The 18,186-nt window shown below is 37.2% G+C and overlaps 2 protein-coding genes across 5 annotated transcripts in view; both read right to left on the reverse strand.

Moving 5' to 3' along the window:
* gramd2aa (GRAM domain containing 2Aa) overlaps window positions 1-12,839 on the reverse strand; it is a 36,509-nt gene extending 23,670 nt beyond the window's left edge. The window contains exons 1-2 of one of the 2 annotated variants that reach the window (XR_013820417.1): window positions 10,534-10,735; window positions 2,990-3,091 (exon numbers count right to left, since the gene is read on the reverse strand). Coding sequence is in view for 1 of the 2 variants with exons in the window: in XM_079864941.1 (XP_079721067.1) it covers window positions 2,990-3,091; window positions 11,355-11,464 (212 nt within the window). In the remaining variant the exon portion in view is untranslated. Of the gene's footprint in view, window positions 1-2,989; window positions 3,092-10,533; window positions 10,736-11,354 lie in introns of those variants that run through there. The other variant, XM_079864941.1, reaches the window with a different exon arrangement.
* A 197-nt stretch (window positions 12,840-13,036) lies between these two features.
* Window positions 13,037-18,186, reverse strand: part of znf609b (zinc finger protein 609b) — a 56,503-nt gene continuing 51,353 nt past the window's right edge. For 2 of the 3 annotated variants that reach the window (XM_079864929.1, XM_079864931.1), the window contains 4 exons: window positions 17,533-17,857; window positions 16,628-17,002; window positions 15,578-15,647; window positions 14,646-15,067 (listed from right to left, as the gene is read on the reverse strand). In XM_079864929.1, coding sequence (XP_079721055.1) covers window positions 15,058-15,067; window positions 15,578-15,647; window positions 16,628-17,002; window positions 17,533-17,857 — 780 coding nt within the window. In that variant the 3' untranslated portion in view covers window positions 14,646-15,057. Of the gene's footprint in view, window positions 15,068-15,568; window positions 15,648-16,627; window positions 17,003-17,532; window positions 17,858-18,186 lie in introns of all 3 variants that reach the window. The other variant, XM_079864930.1, reaches the window with a different exon arrangement.

The following is an 18,186-nucleotide window of genomic DNA, read 5'->3' on the forward strand; positions in this document are numbered from 1 at the left end:
TCATTACATATTTAAAACAGTAATATCCTATAATAAACATAAACTAATCTTGACAAACTATATATCATTTGAAAGCTTACAAACTCTAGTTTTCATATTTGGTGAATGATTTCCAAAATAAATTAGAGAGGAGCTGTAATTTATCAATTTGCAACAAGAATATTTTCATATTTATAAGGCGTGTTCAGACCTTTATTTTGAAATAGCAATGAACATGAAAAATCATGAAAGAATGGATGAAACCTCAGTTTGTTTTCATGCCAAGAGTTCAAAAGATATCATCCATTCAATTATTTAAAAAAAAAATATATTAATATGTTTTTAATTACACATATGGAAATGAAGGCGCCCTTATATGGGCAGTAATGGAGTCTGGTTGTCACCTAGTGAAAATGTTTGGTACTGCGCCCAAACAAAATCTCACTGAAAGCTCATTTTTTGAGATATCAACCTAAAATTTGAAACACAACTTATTCAGATTTTTGGCTTTGATTTTCTAGCAGTTTTAGAGTCGGCCAGGTTTTAAAAATATATATTTTATATAAAATATGAATAATTAAAATTTTTAAATTGTATATTTTCATAAACACAAACTTATATAACTTTTTTTTTGTTTCACTTTCTTAATTTATTTCACTTCAACAAAAATCTGCCAAATGTCTTCTTTAAAACAAGACCAATTTTACGTCTATACTCCAAAGCATTCTTTAATTACAACCATTTAAAGTCGAAATGTGCATTTTCATGTATATTTAAAAAAAGGGGGGTGACACTTAAAGGGTTAAATAGATTAACTCATTTCTCTTTGATCTCTAAGCAACAAAAATGATCAGAAAGCATCATCCGCTCGCAGATACCTTTGAAACGACAGTAAGATATAAACACAAATGCTGCTGTGTCTCCTGTGCAATGCAGACATGAGTCACGAGCTCTTATTCTGCTCACGGTGAGAGTTTCAGACTGGCAGAGAGTGTGTGTGTGTGTGTGTGTTTGCCCTTGGCTGAGCTTCTGCATAGACAGGCGGATTAACAGCCAGAACACATCTCGAGCCAGAAACAGAATATGTTCCTGTGTATGGTCAATAATTCATCTAGAAGCAAGTAAAAGGGGACAAAGATTTTCAAACTTGGATTTTTACAGAGGAAACACAATACAGGCTCTGTGATACTGAGCCGTTCAGTCATTCAGCGGATCATATAGTGCTCAACTAAACCCCGTCTGGAAGCACATTACACTTACAAGAAGTGCACAAGTTCACATATAACGGAATCTGCCACCATGTGAACTAGTTTAATTCATTCCTAACATTCCTAACATTTCCCAAGAGAAATGCACTTCATTTTATTGAATGTGACCTTCAAATGTTAAAAGTATATTAAAAAAAATAATAATATTAATCAAATAAAAGGCTATTTAAGTGTACTTACTTACATGACTATGCTTAACACATTTAAGCACACTTTTAAAAAACTGCACTTTGCAATAATGTCAAAATAAAAGTTTTACTTCAAAATAAGAGTACTTCTTTAAAGCTCGAATATTATAAAGGGTTGACTAACATGCTAAAGCTCATGTAAAGTACTTGATTATAATTTTAACATTAGTGTGTTATTCAATTTTACAATTAAAGTTAATATTTTAGATGCAACTTCACTACAAAAGTCCAAATTCCGAATATATTTAAATAAATTGCATGCATATTTCAATACATATTATGGTAACACTTTAGTTTAGGGTCCAATTCTCACAATAACTGCTTATTATCATGCATATTAGGCTGTTTATTAGTATTTATAAGGCACATAATAATGCCTAATTCTGCATGACCATATTCTACATCTCTTAATCCTTAACTTAACAACTACATTACTAACTATTAATAAGCAGTAATTAGGAGTTTCTTGAGGCAAAAGTCGCAGTTAATAGTGAGAATTAGACCCTAAAATAAAGTGTGAACGAAATTATATTAAAGTACATTTTAGTTTACCATAAATGCTTGTCAGTACATTCAGCAGGACAACTGAAGTACTTTTGAAATTTAACATGCAGTTCATTTCACACTTAAGTATATTCTTTTAATGTATAGTATTTCTGTAATAATGCTGTATTTGAAAGTATGCCAAAGTGTTCTTCTTTTTCATAAGGGAAGTTCTTGAATATAAGAAGCTTAAGGGTCACATAAGGGGTATAGATTTCATAATAAAACATTTTAATACGTTTTTAATATTGATTAGTGATTTTCATCAGTGCATTTATGTCAAGTTTGATGACTTTACCATTACTAATATAGTAATAGAGTAGTAAGGAGGAGTGTGTTGAATTTTTTTATCGGTGCCACTTATGATTATTGAGCTCAGCTGTAACTGGGTAATCAGCTGAAAGACTCGAGTGTACCGTCATTCTTCATCACAGAGATTGTAATCAATTGTAATTGTAAAGATTGTGATAAATTAAGAGTTATTTATGAACATTGTTCAATAAAAATCATTATTCATCATGCGATGGTATCATAGAAAGGACAGTGTGATTGTACTAAACTAATATTTTACCTGAATATTGTGTTTGCAGTCTGTGAATTGGATAAAAAAAAGACTGTTTAACAAAAAATAATATGCAAATATTAAATGTCTTTCTGTTAAAATTGTTTTGTTTATTGAGGAAGGAAGCCAAAAAGTGAGAGTATGTCACTTCCTGCTGAATATCTATTATGACTGCCTCATCTTAACTAATATATTTTCCAGATCATGTCGGGTCACAGCTGGAGCCTCTCCCAGCGTCTCCTCCCACAGGAAAACCCCACAATAACACGAGGAGAACATGCAAACTCCACTCAGAAAGCTCAGCGGGACTCAAACCCTGGACCTTCTTGCTTCAACCACTCAAATACATTCAACTTATGACATGAAGTCATGATGATATCAATATATTATTACTGTATGATGAACCCAGATGATAAAGGCGACCGAAGCGGAGTCAAGTCCTAACTTGCCTGAAATGCATGTCCTCGTCCTTCGAGGGCTCCGACTGATCGTGAGGTGTTAGGAGCCCGATCTCTTCAGCCGGATCCTGATGATCACTCATGGTCCTAGGCCTGCAAAACACACAAACACACACAACAACAACACGTCATACACACTTCTAATGAACATTTAGCCTTTTCCCATAGCAAAAGAGCACATGCTATTTCTGGGCTTCAATTAGAGAGCTGTGATAAATGGACCAGTGCTGAGAACGCTGCTCTACTGCATGGCCTATTCTTCCCTTGTTATCTTTAATTGGGAAGCTTCATTAGGCGTTTGAGTCATCTCTGTGTGCACTGACAGACCGGTTCCTGTTTTTGAAGGTCACATCATTTGATCCGCTATTTTAATGCACCCCAGAGACTGAACACACGCTGCTATACGCCACACACACACACACACACAGCTGGTGCACTGCTCCTCTAAAACGCTTAACTAGCAGTTCTCCTGCTGATGCCCCTCACAGGACAGCAATGAGAGGAGGGCAAAGAGCAACATATGCATTTTAAAATACAAAGACAAATACATAGACAAGGGGATTAAACGGCCAGCGCATGATTATAGTAATTAGATGATAGTTACTGAAGTTTTTTTAAAGGGTCATGTCATACATATTTCATCATTAATATTTTTTCCAGCATAAATTAATTTTTTTTTCACTCTCTCTCTCTCTCTCTCTCTCTCTCTGACCCTTAGAATGAAGAAGGGCATTTTGTGTTGCTGTGCCTTTAAGAAACGCCCCCATCACATGTGAACTGGGAAGAAAACCTCTTTACTCCGCCTTCACAAGCTCCTGCAGGTTTAATGTTACATATATATATATACACACACACTGTAACACACACACATACATATATACATACACACACACACTATATATATATATATATATATATATATATATATATATATATATATATACAGTCATGGTCAAAATTGATGGCATCCCTGATAAATATGATAAAAAATGGCTGTAAAAAATAAATCTGCATTGTTTATCCTTTTAATCTTTCCTTCAAAAAATTCGCAAAAATCTAACCTTTCATTGAAGTAAAAGAATTGAAATTGGGGGGTAAATCACATTATGAAATAAATGTTTTTCTCCAAAACACGCTGGCCATAATTGTTGGCACCCCTAGAATTTTTTATGAGAAAAATATCTCTTTAGTATTTTCCCATTAATATTTACATTTTTAAGCACACCAGGGTGACTAGGAACATGAAATTGTCCAGCTATGACTTCTTGTTTCACAGGAGTTTAAATATGAGGAAACACAAAGGCCAAATTCCCTTAATCATCCATCACAATGAGTAAAACCAAAGAATATAGTTCTGATGTGCAGCAAAAGATTGTTGAGCTTCACAAAATAAAAAGTGGCTGTAAGAAAATATCTAAAGAATTGAAAATCCCCATTTTGACCATCAGGACAATAATTAAGAAGTTATAATCAACTAAAGATGTTACGAATCTGCCAGGAAGTGGACGTGTGTCTATATTGTCTTAATGCACGGTGAGGAGGAAAGTTTGAGTGGCCAAAGACTCTTCAAGGATCACAGATGGAGAATTGCAGAGATTAGTTGAGTCTTGGGGGTCAGAAAGCCTAAAAAAAATTATCAAACAACCCCTACATCCCCACATGTTGTTTGGGAGGGTTTCAACAAAAATCCTCCTCACTCCTCCAAAAACAAACTCCAGCATATTCAGTGGTCAGACACGACTGGATCTTCAAAAGGGACTGGATTCTGTGGTCAGATGAAACAAAAAAAGGGATTTTTGTCAGCAAACCCAGCTGATGTGTTTGGTGCAAACAAGGATGAAGAGTACCCCATGCCTACGGTTAAATACACTGCTGGATCTTATATCTTGTGGGCCTATTTATTTCTGGAGGTCCTGGACATCTTGTTCAGATACATGGTATTATGGATTCTAGCAAATACAAACAGATAAAAAATCAAAACCTGACTGCCTCTGCTAGAAATCTTATAATGGGCCTGGTTGGATCTTCCATCAGGACAACGGTCCAAAACAAACATCAAAATCAACACAAAAATGGGCAACTGAGCACAAAATGAAGCTTCTGCCATGACCGTCCCAGTCCCCTAAACTGAACCATATAGAAAATGAGTGGGGTGAACTGAAGAGAAGAAGCACCAACATGAACTTGTGAATCTGAAGGATCTGGAGAGATTCTGTATGGAGGAATGGTCTCTGATCTCTGGTCAGGTATTCTCCAAACTCATCAGGCATTATAGGAGAAAACTCAGAGCTGTTATCTTGGCAAAAGGATGTTGCAGAAAGTATTTAATAACAGGGTGCCAACAATTATGGCCAGCGTGTTTTGGAGAAAAACATTTATTTTATAATGTGATTTACCCCCCACTTTCAGTTCTTTTACTTCAATGAAAGGTTAGATTTTTGTGAATTTTTTTAAGGAAAGATCAAAAGGATAAACAATGCAGATTTATTTTTTACAGCCATTTTTTATCATATTTATCAGGGGTGCCATCAATTTTGGCCATGACTGTATATACACACACACACACACATATATATATACACACACTGTGTGTGTGTGTATATATACATATATATATATACATACAGTATATATACACACACACACACACATACACTGTATATATGTGTGTATACTGTGTGTATATATACTGTATATACTGCAGCAAATGATATTCAATTACAATGTAACATCAAATAACACTAGATATTATCAAGTACTTTACAAGTAGTTTATACACTACTTAAAAATAAGTGTACTTTTTTAAAGCACGACAAAAGATTATTAAAACATAATAATTTAAAATGCACTTTAAAGCAAAACATGTAATTTGACAATTACAAAGTGTACATTATTAAAAGTGTACTTAAGTGTGTTAAGAAACAGTAATGAAAGCATACTCTCTTTATTACACTTAAGTGGCCTTTATTTACACTTTATTTAATTAAGATTATATTACCTGCAAGTACAGTACAGTTTTTTATTTTTAAAGATTTAAAAGTTTTTATTTACTTTTTTATAATTAAGGACACTTCTTGGATGGCTTAAAATGATTTAAAGAAAAACAAAATTAGCAAATCAAGATGTGTAAAGATATTTCTTTCTTTTTACATTTGTTTACTCAAGAACTGTCATTTTTATGTAAGAAGGAGTGAACCTGGATATGAGAGAATTTCTAAACTTGGAAAGGTCATGGAAATTAATAAAGTCATGAACATTTCTAAAATGAATGTTCATCTCAGCAGCTCTTATGCATTATGGATCCAGATTCTGAAAGTGTATAGTACTATGAACTGTTTATATCATGATATGACGCCTAGAGCTGTCCTAAATGTTAGAGGTTACTCAGTGCCCTCCTTGTTTCTCTCTATATTAATACGTATTTACGAGGCAGGATAACTGCTAATCCATTTAGCTGAATCAACATTAGCCTGCAGGCACAGAAGCCTCTCTTAAAGACACACCACCATTTTTCTTCTGGCCCTGCTGACAAAATTGCCACATGCAGCAAGAGAACAGTTTCAGTGAACAGTTCTTAAAATAACACTTTTTTCTTAATGTGAAGAACATTTTAACTATCTAAAGAACCTTTTCCACTATAAAAAAAACCTTTTATGCGATGGAAAGGTTCTTTATAGAACCATGTTTGCTCTTAATACACATGATTTACAAGACCTTAAACAAACAACCTGTCAGCTTGTGGACTGAAAAGCATGTCTACCAAATCAACTTAGGTAGAAATGAAAGTCTGTGTCTAAATGTGGCTAAACAACAGGCAGCATTTCAGTGATGTTCACAAACACCTCAGTTAACTAATAGCACCATTCAAACTTAAAGTAGCCTAACTTGAATAAATGTCTAAAACGAATGCATTCTGGAATAATCATTAGCCTTATAACTGATATGACTAATATAGTAGTGTGCATATTTTACAACTATTCAAGTACAATATGCCATAAGATACCGCAGTAGTAACTACAATATTAGAAGTAGTACTCTAATTTGTTAATGTTACTGGTTTATAGCGGGCGACGGCAGGAGGTTTCGCTGTATAAAGGGCCTTCAGGGCTTCACAGTAATAACAGCTGTACAACAGGGCTGTTCTCATGTACGTCTGCAGGCCGTCGACACACACACTGACGGACACTTAGCAAGCCATTCACACTGCATTATCCAAACTGTATTGTGAGGACATGCTAGTGAGCTTATTATGTTGGAAAACACCTGTGTGGTTTATGTCAGTCAGAGGCAGGTTTAAATAAGGACAACAACTCTGTTTCATTTTGACATTACTGGAACACTTCCTCTCCTAACTTTACGGGTGGGCGATATGACCAAAATCCAGATAAGACCAGCTATGACTAATTTTATCTCAAAATGTTTGATATAGCATTGAAATTTCAGAATTCTTCTCACCATTTTCAATGCCACAAAAAATAAAACAGAATAAGTAAAACAGTGAACAAAGAAACTAGGCTAGGAAAACAAACTACAATAGAACAAAGACACAAATGAAATAGACATGAAAAGCTTCAAACACTGAAAAAATAAGAATTACTACATACATTTTATAAAGTAATTAAATATACATTTATTCTTAGTAACAAAAGTGATTCAGTCCAGAGCAGTGAATGATTTTCTCTTCATCTTCTGTTGTTTGATCAACACAGCAGGAATATTAGGCTGCTGTCACTTTAAGACCTAATGCACAGATCCAATATACTGATACACATGTGTTTTCTTTCTCAAATGTTTATGTTCACTTAAGACTTTGATTACTGTGTTTATAACACCGTGTCCTAACCAGACACGATGCGATAAGATTCCAGCGGCAAATAATTTGTCTGTCCACACCAGACGCGACGCAACTACAAAAAAACACAGCCAATCAGAAGAGCGTATGGGCGGGCTCCCTCGGCAAGCTCGCTGCACTCGCAACGAATAAGTAGCCTACATCAAATTCATGAATATTACACCATTTTAACATAAAAATGCATAGGCAACTGAGTTACTGAAACAATTGTCATAGAATACACTAACAATGAGTTGACCGTTTGAACTTTCTTGTTCACTTTTATTTATTTTGAAGATCTGAGGTGAATTGTTGTGTGTACGGCTACAAAAGACACACAAAATGATATTCAAACTCACACAGACATTTTTAACATTAATTAAAGCACATGAAAAGTACCTGATTATCATACTTTCTGTTGTTGTTCCAGACGCGACGTCGCAGAGATAGAAACCGTTTCTAAAATAGAATCATCGCGAGTCGCTGTCGTGGCTGGTTAGGACAAACACTCTGATTAACACGGAAAAGATACCTTTTATCGCGTGTCGCGGCGTGCTTGATTAGGACACGGTGTGTGAGGATACTTGCAAAGATGGGCATTTTGACACATAAGTGTACTGAACAGTTCAAGCCCGATTAGGCAGCAAGAACCCAATTCAGTTTTTTTTCAATTGTGCTTTATGAGCAGCGGCTGTGCGCTCAAACAGAGACAGCGCGCGCATAGAGCAAAATGAGTTGTTTTTTGCTGCTATTTGTTTTAAATCCGCAATGCTTAAAAAGACGGGCAAATAATAGGCCTATGCTTTCTTGACCGCTCAGCACAGCAACGTCACATCAGCGTAACCACGATAGAGTCCTCGAGACTCCAAAATCTCTACCGGTTGATACATTTCTACTGGTTAATGGTGTCTACTGGTATATTGCCTACTAATGGTAATCATAATTTGTTACTACTGTAAAACCTTAATAAATTCATGAGAGGTGTCACCTTATTTTTGACTGGTTAATAATGTCACTTTTGGAATTTTGGTAAAAAAAACTATGGTTGTCGTGGTAAAATGTTGAACTCTCATATGCATCACATTTGTTTATGTATTATTGTTCAGAGTTAAGTGGACTCGCTGTGAGTGACCTACATAAACGTCTTAACCCAGTCTTAACTCCTCTTGGCCTGCTCCACTGCCCTTTCCATTTATAAGCACACAGCAGTTTCAGTTTGTAGTTGATGACGACTAGTTAAAATGTTTTGTGTGATAAAAGTATTCTGCACAATCTAAAGGAACAATTCGTGGTATTTAAGTGTGTATTAAACAGTGACTTTAATCAGGGTAGCTCCATATTTCATTTTAGAGAGGAATGAAAACGAGGCTGTGAAGAATATTGCGTTCAATGTTTAACAACAATCCAATTGTTCAGCTGACAAAACATCTTTCAAGAAAAACTTTCAATATACAAAAACTCCATAAAACAGTTTTGAAAGTTGTAAATTGTGAAAAGTATGTGATCTATCTAGGACCTTTATAGCCTACAGAGCACGCCGTTGTAAAGACTGTACGTCTATTCCTCACAGCCTCGTTTTCATCCGTGTTAAATTCAATATGGCGCTTACCCTGAGTAAGGTCTATAGGCTACATACTAGAAACAGACCACCAGACATATCTGCTTAAATTAAAGTCGGTGTGGTTAAAGTTCAATAAAGCCATTTTATAGCCGCCTAAACTTTTGTAACTGTGATAAAATCACTGTAAAGCAATGCATTAAGCAAAATGATGGTGAACATATAATAAAATATACAAATGTCTAATACATGTATTAATAATAGTAATAATAATCTGAATAAAACTAATATATATCCGCCAAGTAAATCGTTTGCTTGACGGTTTGCGGTTTCCAAGCAATGTAGCAACTTTGCACAATAATTAAGTAGCCTACAGCAGCTTATGGTAATTTATTTTGCTGTATTCCAGCTAATAAAAATATATTCCAATGACGTTTTGTTACTGTTCCCACTCTGTTATGAAAAATGTTATTTCTGCATGTTGAACTTATTTAAAAACGTTATTTCTTGGTTATACAAAAGTTAAGGGAACATGCCATCATTTTTTTGTAAACATTATGGGAACATTACTTTAGAATTTCTCAACGTTCTGAAACAAGTAGTAACAAAAATCTTTAGACGAACATCCAACTAAAACGTTTCAGAAAAACTAAATCTGATCTATATTCTCTGAGTGAACAACAATTTAAACCTTTGCATGCACATTAGATATGTGAATTAAACAGTATGTCACTTTGTTCGTGGGTTTCTCAGAAGTCGTCATAGTTGGGTAAACTTATATAGCAGTGAATGGAGGACTACATTATTTTGTTGTGCTCCCATTTGCTCAAATAGAAAAAGAATAGTGTTTTCACAACTTTTAAAAAGAGGGAAAAAATAGACAGAGCCTGAAAACGGAAATCAGAAGAGAGAAAGATGTCAATTTGACCATCACTTCCACAGCTGAAACACCCTCACAGCAGTAGTTGTTTTGTAATTTGATGCAAAGGTAATATAATACAAAGAATAGCGTTATAAATTTACATACATAAAATAAAAATAAAAATAATTATAAAAAAAAAAAAACATTGCAGGATTTACGATGCTGATGATGACCGTAAAAACGCGTCATCACAGTCAGTGATAGATCCGTTGACAGACACTTACCTGAGGAAATATCCAAACCCTCGCTCGACGTGTCCCATAGAGGTGAGTCAGTGTTAAGACAACGACATCTTTACCGGCGTAACAATAGTCCGTGTTTATGAATGTAAAGTGTCATAAGTGTGATCGTGAGCGTTATGTAGTCAGTGTGAGGTCTTATGAGAGCTGTAGCGTCAGCAGCATTAGCGACTCGCGGTGTTATTAGGAAGCTCCTGGAACTCCCGCTGGATTTACTCCAGCGCGCACACACACACATTACACACACTGATTGACACGCTGCAGAATCGGAATAACTACCCATTTGCTCGTTAAATCAATTATTTTTTTTAGTCCAGACAGTTTTGACAACGACTGACAAAGTAAATGTCCATAGACGTCTATAAAAACGAATCTGTTGTCTTTGAAATGCTTCATAACTTGGGCTACTATCATTAAGAAATAATTTCAAAATAATTTTGTTATTATTAGCCTATTATTATTTTACTTAATGGCAGAAGCATTTTATATAGTAGCCTAGGCTAGGCTACTTTACAACAGTTGTTGGTAATATTATATTTCTACCTTGATCTTAATTTGAAAACAAGATAACAAATAGCAGATTGTGCAAATTAAGTTAAAACATGTACACAAGAAAGCATATGAATGAAATCCAAAGTAAAACATAGGCCTATAGCCTAAAGCACACATAAACAGCCTGAAATGACTGGGGACATTCACATTTTAGCGATAAATCTCTGAGTTTTTAATAGCTTAAAGTTCAGCATTAATAAAAGACACAGGTCAACAACAGTCAGTCCACACGCTATAATGCATCTGAGCCTCACCGGTCCCGGGTACGACAGGTCCTGTTGCTGTGACCATGGGGGCGTTTCTGCGCCTCAGGCCCCTCCGCTGAAGGAGCCTCAGAACTGGCTGCGTATATAGTGCATCCCATGAAATCCCAGATGTCCGATGCAGACTTGCTTAGCAGCAAGAGGAAAAGTGTACTTCCATGCCCTTGCAGGACATCAGAGGAAAAGTCACTGCCGCCGCATCTCCCTGTCTCCCTCCCTCCCCCCAGCGATAATCAGATTTTACATTCACAATCCACAAAATCATCTCGCATAATCTCCACTGCTGCATCACGTTGCACATAAAAAGCTCCTTTTGTCACAGACAAAGCACTTTACACAAGCTGAAAGGGCTTTATTGTGCAAATACTCAAATGATTCAAAACAATGACCCTTTCAGACATTTTATTGTTGTCATATGACTGTCTAACAGCATTAGTGCAATAAGGCAAGTGAATTAAAATGCTAGGGATTTGGAATTTCATGCATCCAAGGTTTTTAACGGTGAAGGATTTGAAATATTTCCAGCAATTTATTGAGCCTGTCAGTCTTATAAACAAATCTAGTGCGCATGCGTGGTGAAAATGAACGATGCGCAGCAGAAACCCTGGAGGAAGGCGCTGTTGAGCATCAACATATTTGGCATTTTTGGGGACAGGGACACGTTTACTGACTGGAGAAGGATTTTTTTAAAGATATTAGATATTAGACTGAAGATATTATTTTATTTTATATGATAAGTGTGTTCATTCATTATTCAGCACGCACGTTATTCGTGGATTAACTGCTAAGTTTAACCAACAGAGTGAAAGTTTATCATTTGGATGTGATTTGTCTTGCCAATTTACACATTCAAATGATTTTAAACATGGAAGGAGAGGTGATAATCTGTCGTTTCTGCTCTGACAGCCGCGAGATCACGCCGAACGTTGTGAGTGTGTGTTAGAAATCAGGAATGGTGAGAGGACATTGTGTTTGGTACGTTTTCATCTTTAAGCCAAACTTGGGTCTTCAGCCAACAGTTTAAATCCCGTCTGGATAGAGCTCTTCCCATAATGTTCCCGCATTAGATCAGTAGACGGAGAGAAGACGGTGTTTTGTGGCTGTTTGAACACATTCGACAACATGAGTGTGTTTTCAGCTGCCTCTGGAAGAGGTCGAAAGTAGACAAGCTCAAAACGCCTTGGACTCCGTTTACACCTGTATTCAGTGCCGTTCACTTGTGATCCGAATCGACCAGGTGTAAACAGGGCCTAAGATAACTTACATAAAAAAACCATACAAATTATTTTCTTTCAATGACTGTAAAACAGAACAGAGAGAGCCACACAAGGACAGATGTGATTGTCTCATAAAAAGATTTATTTTTTTTGCCTAAATGTACAAAGGCAAGTTACAGTATTGTATAAAAAAGAAACGTGGTAATGTACACTTTACATAAGAGAACAGTCCAAGAAAGAACAGGAGGAATTGGGTGATACAGCCAAAAAAAAAAAAAAAAAAAAATCAAAACAAAGCCATTAAAAAAAAAAAAAATGTAAACATTCTTTAAGTACCGGGGCCTGATACTCGGTGATAAGTTGTCTTTTGAGAAACACTTGGGATGAAGCGCAACAGGAAAGAGGTGTTAGTCCATCGTGGAAATGACGTAAAGCATGCAATAGTGCACTGCGTCCTCTTTCCAACAAATCACAGCGTGTCAACAGCACCATTTGAAATGAAATGCACGTGACAATTTTCATATACTGAGAATCTTTCTTAACTGACAAAAACCACAAAAATAATTGTTCAGGTTTGAAAGTAGTTGTTCTGTGCAGCACAAACATCCCAATGTACCTAATATCAAATTACATATTTGGATGTGTAACAGCCCATTTCTCTTAGTATTCTGTGTACCATGGTGCTTTACTGCTTTTTTTTTTCCATTGTGATTTACACATGGGAGAGAGGGAACGAGTCAACATAATCCTCCGAACACCTGTCAGTCGTCTCGTTCCAACAGAGCCTGTTAAAATCGACCTGCCCGTTTGAACATGTGACCCCAAAATCAGCATTTTCAGCAGAAAATGACCAGGAAACCGCCTGAGATCCACCATGAGCTATGACTGGTCCAGATTTTAGATTAAGAGACTCCCCAGACTCATTTGAGGGTTTCGAGGATCTACTGAATGTTTGAAAAAAAACCCCAGCAAGCCAAAACAAAGCCATGGCAGATAAAGCAGAGAGGACAGTACCGAACAGGAAAAGAAAAGCACACCCAGGAGACAGATTTCAAAACAAAACATCAAAGTAATCAGATGGTCGCTTGATTGCATTTTAAAACAGTCCCTCTGTACATCATATACAGACATCACATAGTGTGCGCAACCAAGAGAGTCGACAGCGTTTGGTGCGAAACCAAAGTTTGCTTTGCCTGAGGAGACACCGTTTAAAGTCACATTTCTAGTGCTATAGTACACCATGCTGGACGACACATGAAATACACAGAGCATGATGGGCTATGAAAGCATGTTCGGGTCAAACGCTCACTTGGTTTCATAAAACACGCTGGAGTTATCACAACACTTCCACAATAAGTGTTCAGGGATAGAGCGGCCCCATGCAAGAACGAAACTACTGGGCCTCTGGTGTCACGCACCCCATAATGCTGTAGCAGAACGGCCACCACGTAAGCGTCTCTCTAAAAGAACTTACTATACCTCGTCACATTAACAAACATCCATTTTAAGAACCACAGCGATAAGTCGGAAATTCTGTCCGCGATGAGGTAAGGTAGCCAAGGAGGATATTCGGATTCAAGTTGAAGGATAACCAAGTGAATTCCCTGGAGTAAACGGACCTCAGCCGCTGATGTTCTTCTGAAAGACTGTGGCGGAACAGTGCTCACTTAAATTATATTACGTGAATGAATCTGGAAGTGAAGTATCTCGGACAGTCATGCTTTTTAAAAGTGGACGCTTACCACGAGAGGCTGGATGGTAGTGCTGAACACGTCCCAATAAAACAGCATGACTGTCTCCTACACAGTTTAAGCAGAGTGCTATAACTTACTGGTTGTTGGAACTGAAGTTTTTTGTTACACAGAACCATGCTGATGATAGAGAAGCCAGGCATGGGAAAAAAAATAAAAAATAAGAGCAGTCTTGAGGCATGTGGCGATGAGAACCGTTTAGGAACCGAGGGCAGAAAGACAAGAGTTATGAGACAATGCTAGATATTATCCGCAGCGATATCTAGAGAGCAATTCAAAAACCGTGGGTCAAACCGATTTTTTTTTTTTTTTTTCAGTGAGGATGCCAACTAAAATAAAAAAGGAAACAACTTTAGTTATCTCAGTGTGATAAAACTATTTTCAGTCTTTGTGTTCTTATGTCCCCTCGAGTCCTCGCCTCAGTCTGGCCACAGCCCGCGTCGGGCGAGTACAATGACAGTCCTTGCTTTCTCAATCATTCCTCGCCAGTTCACAGGCAAGAGTTCAGTGGCCAGCTGGGCTTTGAGCAGGGCGGGATGGCTTTAAACCTGGTCTCAGTCTGTAGTGGGGTACGAGGTACGGATACTAGGAAAACATCAATCTGCCACACATTCCGGCAGAAAAACTAAAAATATAGAAACACCATTCAACTGATGTCTAAATGAACTCCATATACTTCCCCATGTGATCCAGTCACATGATTAATTGTAAAGAAGGGCGAGACAATCAGGTTTCCCTAAAGAAAGAAAACACAAGAAGCAACTGGTCAGAATACAGCATATTTTGAATCTATGATTTGGCTTTCAAATGAAATCTATAAACAATTAATTAATTATCAATGTAAATTTAGTCTTTTTTATATGTATTATTAAACATGCCTAATCCAATGGACTCTCCCCATTTCCCTGATGTTATTACATGTCTTTCCACCAGAGGTCAGCATAGGCTTCGTTTGTCGAAACGGTTGCAGGAGTGCTAGCAATGCTGCTATGCTAAAAACACTAGCCTCAATCTAGGAGTCCTTATAATCATGCTGCCATGAAACAGATGGGAGGTCTACAGAACCTTTAGTGTAAGCTTGGATATCAAAAACAAGCTTTTACATTACGCATGACATGAAAGTGGAAATGGGGATACACGTGTTGCTGTCAAAACTGACTGATTTATGCGATTTACTCTCTGTTTGGCCACAATCCATCACTTCTGCTGACTTTCCTTGATCTTTGTTTCCTCTTACCATTCTCACCTCCGTCCTGGTGGGTACAGGGAAGGGGCTGAGGCTTGCTGACTGGCAACAATTGCTGACGATGAAAGGCCTGCAATTAAGGAACATCCAGTAAAGATGTTGTTTACGCTCAGTTTCCTTGTGGAATTGGCACAGTTTTATGAGCAGCAATATTTTGTTGTTTTTCCCTCCTAAACACATCAGATGAGCCATTTGAAATCTCATTAAGAAATGCCTGGTTCATATTATATCCCCCTTCCCCCCATATCTTTAAAAAAAATCTAATTTTGAATAGTGTGGTACAGAAAGTAATTTATAACAATGTCATAATTAAACATAAGGTCACAATGCACAGTATAGTACAAATCAGTGGTGTATGGTGGTGTTCTGAAATAAGGTGGTATATATATATATATATATATATATATATATATATATATATATATATATATATATATATATATAATACATACATACATACATACATACATACAAGCTCAATAAACACTTCCCACAGTCTTCATGTTTTCAGTCTATTTCAAGTTTGATTTTGACGTGACTGACAAAAGCGGTGATATCTAAATGGCTGAGTTGTTTACTTACATTTTAATTAGTCTTCCCATTAACACCATAATTTTGTTCATTCAGACCGATTTGCAAACTTGCACGAAAACAAGAGGTGGGATTTATCGCACAAACCAATCATACACAATCATACTGCGATAGTCATTCTTTCCTCTCACGTGACTTTTCCCCATTCGTTATCAATTACCCCCCACTAAACCCACATTTTTGTAATATTTGCGTTGTTTTATTTTTCTAATATGGATTATTTTCTCATCCAATTTCTTGAAGAGGCACTGCCTCCCTTGCCTCCTTGGAAGAAACGCCCTAGCTATATATACATATTAGTATATATACTATATACATATATACATATATACCGACCCCCCCCCCCACCCCCACCCCCGGAGTCTGAATAGACTGTGTGAGCTTCATCCACAACCATCTCAAAATAATCAGAATATTCATATTTTATATTACAAGTCAATGTAAAAAAGTATTGCTAACCTGTGGCGTAAGACAGATCGTACTGCCCGGCTACAAGGGGATAGCCTAGATGATGGTGGTGGTGGTGGGGTGGCATTAGGCGTTGGGAGGGAGATGATCGAGGCCGATCCATTTCTCTCTCCCTCTCTCGATCCCTCTCTCTTTCCCGCTCTCGGTCGCTTGCTCCTCGCTCCCTTTCATGGGAGGGCTTGTCGGCAACGGTGGGCGATTTGCTCTTGTACTGGTTGGCATGTTGGTGTAGTATGTCCAAGGCTTTGGACTCTGAAGCTGACTTGTTGCTGACTGTGGGGCTGGAGCGAGATTTCTCTGCTTCCTCTCCACCTCCCATTTTACTGCCGTAAGGGGAGAAAGGGTATCCCGCTGGCAGATACGACCCTAAAGATTAGGAATCCATACTGAGTTTCTACTTCATGGAAGTGCCTTTACGCACTTTTAACGCAGATAAAGACCAAAAACATACTTTATGCAAGTATATGAATGGCAATTTTCCACCATGCCAAAGTTGATTTCACATGTCATTGTGCTATAAAATGTCAAAACCAATTTATAAAGCAGTGCAAGTATGTGTTGCACTCTCAACATTGTCACAAGGAGCACTATAGTGGGGATCAGGTCATCTACGCGAGGAGATTTTTGCTGAACCAGTTAAACTGTTGTCATGTCTAAAGCTAGCTACCTAAATGATAACGCATCTGGTTTAAAAGCAGTGGTTTTTGAAAGTAACTCAGTGGCCACCTTGAGTACTGAGGTTTGCTAAGGACATAATAAATGCAACGCAAGAAGACTGTGCACTCAAAATGCGTCTTCCAAGCAATCCTTTGCACCATTCTGTACTTGCATAGAGTATGATGTTGGCCAAACCATACAAATCAATCGTTAAACTCAGATGTTATTATTCATCTTACCTGGGTAGTTCTGCATCACGACGGAGGACATGCCTCTGTATCCAGGATGGTTGGGATCGTAGCTTTGTCCAAAAGGATATCCATGCATGTAATGCAGGTATGGTTGGTGCTGTGTCAAGGGGGAGCTGAAAGGTATGTGGGCATTGGGCCGGGGATCTTTCCCCCCGCTTCGATGGTCCTCAGTGTTGGGAGGACATGAACCATCAGTTCCATCTTTACTATCTTCTTTGGAGCTGCTGTCTTTCGGCCTGGTCCTCTCATCTTTGCCTTTTCTGTCTCGCTCCCTGTCTCGCTCCTCATCTGGCGGTCTCTGACTGTCAGGGTACTGGAAACAGAAAGAAGTTACAGTTAGGGTTTTTGAAAGGTAATGAAATTAGTTCACCCAAATTAAATCTGTGATTTTATTATTTTGATTTAAATTCTCACCCTAATGAAATCTGAGATTTTATCATTTTGATTTCAATTCTCACCCTAATGAAATCTGTGATTTGATTATTTTGATTTCAATTCTCACAATAATACTCAAAAGGCCAGATCTTGCGTTTTGCATTAGAAGACTTTAATTGGGCTTGTTTTTGTCCTTTTCAGACTCCCCGGTCTGAAATATATATAACCTAAATAACATGAAGGTGAGTAAAAGATGACTCATTTTTC

This window comes from Squalius cephalus (assembly GCF_949319135.1).
Source record: "Squalius cephalus genome assembly, chromosome: 3".
NCBI classification, from domain to species: domain Eukaryota; kingdom Metazoa; phylum Chordata; class Actinopteri; order Cypriniformes; family Leuciscidae; genus Squalius; species Squalius cephalus.